This window comes from Electrona antarctica (genome assembly GCF_951216825.1).
Source record: "Electrona antarctica genome assembly, contig: scaffold_1205, whole genome shotgun sequence".
Classification (NCBI taxonomy): domain Eukaryota; kingdom Metazoa; phylum Chordata; class Actinopteri; order Myctophiformes; family Myctophidae; genus Electrona; species Electrona antarctica.
Genome location: NW_027637336.1, coordinates 12,501 through 19,185, shown reverse-complemented (window position 1 = coordinate 19,185; position 6,685 = coordinate 12,501). Strand labels below are relative to the sequence as shown.

Genomic DNA, 6,685 nt, shown 5'->3' with positions numbered 1-6,685 from the left:
TTAAAAATAATAATAATAATAATAATAATAATAATAATAATAATAATAATAATAATAATAATAATAATAATAACAACTAGAACTGCACTCTGTTGAGTGCCTACTTGCTTGCTGCACACTAGCCTACTAGTGCTCAAGCAGAGCACGCAGGTACTGTCGACCGCTACAAACTGTCAAATCTCAGCTTCTCTGTTAAAGAACGTTTGAAATATTGAATTATTAGGTTTGGCTATTTGCTACGTACCTACTTTTTGCACGTAAAAAAGTAGTATTATGAAGTAGTGTAGAAGTTTCTATCTATAAAATAAATACAGTTCTATCGATTTAGAACTGTCCTGGATCCCTGTTTAGTTTCTCAAAGAAAAATAAATCATTGATATTCGATGAAAAAAAAAGTATATAAACTGAAATAAAATATGTTATCACGTATACAGTATAATTAATTAATAATTAAATTTACTTAATTTTGAACTATAGTGATATTAATACTAAATCATGGTCAGAGTAATAGGTGTCTCTAACTTCAATTTCTGTAATAATAATCTGGACATGAAGGTCTTTATACGTCCATCTCTCTCGCTATACAGGTCATCATTTAAATCTATACAGGTCATCATTTAAATCTCCTAGTATCATAATAGAAGAGGTCAAAGAGGGTAGATACTTTATCAAGTTTTCGAGAAATGTCTTTCATTCTGTTTTAGGTGATCTGTACATCTGATGTGGATTAAAGGACCCAATGCCTTCGATGGTGACGTATATCAGTGTCGGGTGGATTAAAGGAAATGCCTCTATGTATATGTAATTTGTAAATTGATTAGTGGTATACTGTGGTTACTTTTGATGCGTATGCACCGTCCCAGCATATGACGTCAGGGTATAACTGGTGTCATATGCTAGCTCTCAATGATGACGTAATAAAGATGTGGATTAAAGGTCCCAATGCCAGAGCGTCCTGGGACGGTGCATACGCATCGTCCTGGGACGGCGCATACGCATCGTCCTGGGACGGCGCATACGCATCGTCCTGGGACGGCGCATACGCATCGTCCTGGGGCGGTGCGTACGCATCGTCCTGGGGCGGCGCATACGCATCGTCCTGGGACGGCGCATACGCATCGTCCTGGGACGGCGCATACGCATCGTCCTGGGACGGCGCATACGCATCGTCCTGGGACGGCGCATACGCATCGTCCTGGGACGGCGCATACGCATCGTCCTGGGACGGCGCATACGCATCGTCCTGGGACGGCGCATACGCATCGTCCTGGGGCGGTGCGTATGCATCGTCCTGGGACGGTGCGTACGCATCGTCCTGGGACGGTGCGTACGCATCGTCCTGGGACGCATCGTCCTGGGACGGTGCGTACGCATCGTCCTGGGACGGTGCGTACGCATCGTCCTGGGACGCATCGTCCTGGGACGGTGCGTACGCATCGTCCTGGGACGGTCGTCCTGGGACGCACCGTCCTGACGGTGCATACGCACCGTCCTGACGGTGCATACGCACCGTCCTGACGGTGCATACGCACCGTCCTGGGACGCACCGTCCTCGGCCAAACTAGTACTTGCGCAAGTAATAATAACTCAGATGAGGAAGAAGTCATTTACACAACAAGGAGGAATAATATTTCTCTAAGAGCCTCTAGAGAAGAGTCTACCAGACACTGGTGTGTGTGTGCGTGTTAGGGCACACTGGTGTGTGTGCGTGTTAGGGCATTCACTTCTAGTCATTTTTACTAGTCGACTAGTTGCCTAGTTTACTAGTCGACTAGTTGTTTAACTACCTATTATGTAAAAAATAAAATAAATTAAAAAAAATAAACTTTTTTTTTTTTTGGGAAATAAATATTTGTACATTGAAAAACTGTGTACATGGTGACTATAACTATAATCTACCTGATCTTGAGGCCTACACAATCGGGGGGAAAAAATCAACTAGTCAACTAGTACCAACAAGGTCGACTAGTCGACTAGTAAACTAGTCGACTAGTTGCTTAATGTAAACTAGTCGACTAGTTGCTTAATGCCCTAGTGCGTGTGTGTATATGCAAGCGTGCATGTCGTGTTATTTATGGGTGTGCGAGATTTGTACTCATAATGGGAGAAATTATATATTGGGTCAGATTGATTGGAGATATATGCAGCTCTCTAGAGTGGGAGAGCTTCAGGTCCCCACATTCCATTCTACATACAGACCGGTGGATTCGGGGGTTTTACGGCCTCTTCTTGTTGTAAGGGAGCATTTATGACTCCTTCTCACAGGAGAAGTCAACTCAGCTAGAACATGCAAATGTTGAAGTAACCAATCTTTAATTCCTCTTCAATTGTTTAAATGTGTTCTAATAACCTATTATATATTGGGTTGGTAAAAAGCCTAAATGATAAATATCTGTAATAGTCTTAAACAGTTTTAATCAGAAAGGCAGAAATAGCAGTTGGTCACACATTACAGGGACTGTAATGGGAGCTGGCTGCTCTGGCCACCAGGAAGAATGGTCAGTGGCTTCTGATTGGCTGAAAGTTTAGCATGGAGGTGTGATTTCAGTCAGAGGGCTTGCATTAAGTATTCTGTATGCCTGGTATTAGACCAGATTCACCAATACCAACGAACGTGATACATGTAGCAGGCAGAGGCCAGCGGTATGTATGAATGCTATATATATAATTGTGCATTATTCATAATCGATGTAATATGATGTTTAGATTGTAACCAAGTGTTATATGTGTTTCTTGTCTCCCGATTGATTAATGGCAATTAATTAATGAATGTAGATTTAAAACCACATAATGTGTGATACACCTACCACACATAGTGTCACTTAGTGACACACTCTGAACTAAGTCTGAAACCCATCAAGGAAGCTAAGTTGTACCAAGATCTGACAGTCCTGAGAACAGGGCCGATTCTGGTCAGCTTAGAGTGTTAAATAACAGCTAGAATTCCTAACCAGCAGAGCAGGGTAGAACCACAGACCAATAGGACAGAGCTCCAGGGTACTGAATTCATCTTGCGTTGGGGGAAGTGTGAACAGAACGTGTGAATGTATGTTGTAAGTGTTTATGATTAATATGAATTAATAAAAACCCTATAAAATGCACGTTTGAGTTCATCAAATATAAGATATTATTGGAACATTTAGTTAACAACTGTGCGTATTAGTCTCTATAATCTGCTACTGCAGGGTTAGGGTTAGGGTTAACCCTAACCCTAACCCTAACCCTGCTGCAGGGCTGGTCGGAGCCCCGGCACAACATCGCCAAATAACCGAACAGTGCATGTATGCGTGCGTGCATGTATGTGTGCGTGCATGTGTGTGTGCGTGTCCATACCTTTACAGGCTCCAGCGTGGCAGAGAAGGCGTCTTGCAGAGCGCAGCACGCCAACCTCCACATCTCCTCCGTAAACACTGGACCTACAGTGACCAAGATGTACCTACACGCACACGCACACACACACACACACACACACACACACACACACACACACACACAGTAAACACTTGACCTACAGTCACCAAGATGTACCTACACGCACACACGCACGCACGCACGCACGCACGCACGCACGCACGCACGCACGCACGCACTCACTCAAGCACAGTTAGCACACTAAAATCTGGTAAAAACTTTTAACAAACAACGTGTCCTGATCAAAACATTTCCCTTAATCAAACATTTCTCCTTCCTTACTATCGTCCTGTCTCTCTCTCTCTCTCCCCCCCATGCGTGTGTGCGTGCGTGCGTGCGTGTGTGCGTGCGTGCGTGCGTGCGTGCGTGCGTGCGTGCGTGCGTGCGTGCGTGCGTGCGTGCGTGCGTGCGTGTGTGTGTGTGTGCGTGCGTGCGTGCGTACCGTATACAGGAGCAGCCCACTCTACTGATGGGTTCGGTTGGTTCAGACACACAGCTGACCAGCAGCTTAAACACCTCCTTCAGCATCACGTGCACGTGAGACTCATAACCTATGTCTGGGACACACACACACACACGCACGCACGCACGCACGCACGCACACACGTACGCACGCACGCACGCACGCACGCACGCACGCACGCACGCACGCACGCACGCACGCACGCACGCACGCACGCACGCACGCACGCACGCACAAAAAAACAACAACACAAGATGGTATTAGTATACTAGTGAAAATGTTGTTAAAACGAGAACAGTCTTTTAGCTGAAAGTTTACCTTCAGTCAAAATGATCTCTCCATCAAAGGCTCTCAATACTGGAATTAAATGAGATCCCTGTCACTTTTCATGTTTTTTGTTTATATTGAATTGTTGACCTGGTGATAAATGTGCTATTTAAATGAAGTTGAGTTGAGCTGAGACAGACAGGCCCCTGATTGGACGAAGGAGGTCACATGCTCTCACCTGATTGGATGAATGAGGTCACATGCTCCACGACCAGCTCACAGGTCAGGCCGATGGCGTGTTTGAAGTGCGCGGCGGCCTGGTCCCAGTAGGCGTGGTCGCCGTGGTTACGCTGCAGCCACAGTGACATCACAGGTAGGAGGAGCTGGACCACGGAGAAGATGGCAAACCCTGGACCTGGATCACAAGAAACACTGGATCTGGACTACAACACACTGGATCTGGACTACAACATACTGGATCTGGACTACAACATACTGGATCTGGACTACAACACAGTGGATCTGGACTACAACACAGTGGATCTGGACTACAACACACTGGATCTGGACTACAACACACTGGATCTGGAATACAACCCACTGGATCTGGACTACAACACAGTGGATCTGGACTACAACACACTGGATCTGTACTACAACACACTGGATCTGGACTACAACACACTGGATCTGGACTCTGCACTACTCCTCCAGGTCTGTTGAAGAGGTGCGCAACAACGCAAGCGTAAAAAAAAAGCTAAACAGAATCCAGGTCTGGTTCGTCACGGGGGGGCGTGTGCACGTAACGAGCACGCGCGCAACAAATTCACGGGACCGCGCTCACGTAAATACATGCATTTCATTGAGGGTTTTTAATGATGTGCTTCTGACTACAGACTCTGGTGACTCTGCCATCCTGCTGCTCCTGGATTTAAGCTCGGCTTTTGACACTCTTGAACACAAAACCCTAATTTCCCGCTAAGAGCTGTGTGTTGGTGTCAGGGACACTGCTTTAGCGTGGTTCTCGTCATACCTTTCGGAGCGATGCTTCTCTGTCAAATTTGTATCGCCCTCCAACCCCCTGTCCTCTGGAGTCCCCCAGGGCTCGATCCTTGGACCGATACTCTTCTCTCTATATCTCCTCCCCCTTGGCCTAATCTTTAAAAAGCATGGCATCTCTTACCACCTGTATGCTGATGATTCACAAATCTACATGCCCCTTAAAAAGGACAGCAACAGCTCCCTGACGCCTCTGCTTAATTGTCTAAGCGACATGGATGGCGCTAAACTTCCTAAGCGTTAATGAAAGCAAGACTGAGGTCATAGTGTTTGGGCCTAGTGGCCCTGGGATTGTTCCCACTGGCCTAGGCCCTCTGCAGCCTTACGTGAAACCGGTTGTCTCAAACCTTGGCGTAAAATTTGATAATGCGCTCAAACTTGACAAACAGATAAATGCTGTGGTCAGATCCAGCTTTTACCATCTGAGGCTTTTAGCTAAAATTCCTTTGGTGATTTTGAGCGTGTTATCCATGCCTTTATCACCACGCGCCTGGACTACTGTAACGCGCTCTATGCTGGCCTAAACCAAGCATCCATTGCTCGGCTTCAGTTAGTCCAAAATGCCGCGGCACGCCTTCTAACTGGAACTCGCAGGCGGGACCACATCACACCCGAATTGACTTTGTATTATCGTATTATTTGTCTTTAAAGCACTGAATGGTTTGGCTGATCTTATTGAGGTGTATAATCCCCCAAGGTCACTGCGGTCCTCAGGCCAGCTAAACCTTAGGGTCAAAAAGAAGACCCGCTTAAAGCCCAGAGGAGCCTTTTCCATCATAGCCCCCAAATTATGGAATGCGCCCCCCCCCCCCCCCCCATATGTCAAACTGGCCCCCTCCATTGAGACCTTTAAATCCCACCTAAAGACCCACCTCTACACCTTGGCTTTTAACCCGGTTGAGTTTCCATGGTCCATGTTTTGAATCCGTTTTGTATTTTTCATGTGTTTGCTGCTGTTCTCTGTGTTTAGCTACAGTGTATTAAGTTTTATCCTTCTTGTAGCACTTTGTAAACTCTGAGTTGTAAAATGTGCTTTATAAATAAAGTGGATTGGATTGAATGAATGAATGAATGAATGAATGAATGAATACCGTCAGCTCAGAAATCTCACGGTATCAATACCTGGACTGTATTGGGGCCAGGGTTAAAGGTCAGAGGTCAGATGGCATGGTACCTGGTACAACGGTGACCTCTCTAAGCAGGGTGAACAGTAGAGGTTAAAGGTCAGAGGTCATGGTACCTGGTACGACGGTGACCTCCCTAAGCAGGGTGAACAGTAGAGGTTAAAGGTCAGAGGTCATGGTACGACGGTGACCTCCCTAAGCAGGGTGAACAGTAGAGGTTAAAGGTCAGAGGTCATGGTACCTGGTACGACGGTGACCTCTCTAAGCAGGGTGAACAGTAGAGGTTAAAGGTCAGAGGTCATGGTACGACGGTGACCTCCCTAAGCAGGGTGAACAGTAGAGGTTAAAGGTCAGAGGTCAT

The 6,685-nt window shown here is 46.2% G+C and overlaps 1 protein-coding gene across 1 annotated transcript in view; it reads right to left on the bottom strand.

Moving 5' to 3' along the window:
- Window positions 1–1,259: 1,259 nt before the first annotated feature.
- Window positions 1,260–6,685, bottom strand: part of LOC306918981 (brefeldin A-inhibited guanine nucleotide-exchange protein 3-like) — a gene marked incomplete at both ends in the record, with an annotated part of 17,397 nt that continues 11,971 nt past the window's right edge. Inside the window, 4 exons of the mRNA XM_079531817.1 lie at window positions 1,260–1,492; window positions 3,334–3,436; window positions 3,854–3,962; window positions 4,380–4,556. Of these exons, the coding sequence (XP_079387943.1) occupies window positions 1,260–1,492; window positions 3,334–3,436; window positions 3,854–3,962; window positions 4,380–4,556 (622 nt within the window). The remainder of the gene's footprint in view (window positions 1,493–3,333; window positions 3,437–3,853; window positions 3,963–4,379; window positions 4,557–6,685) is intronic.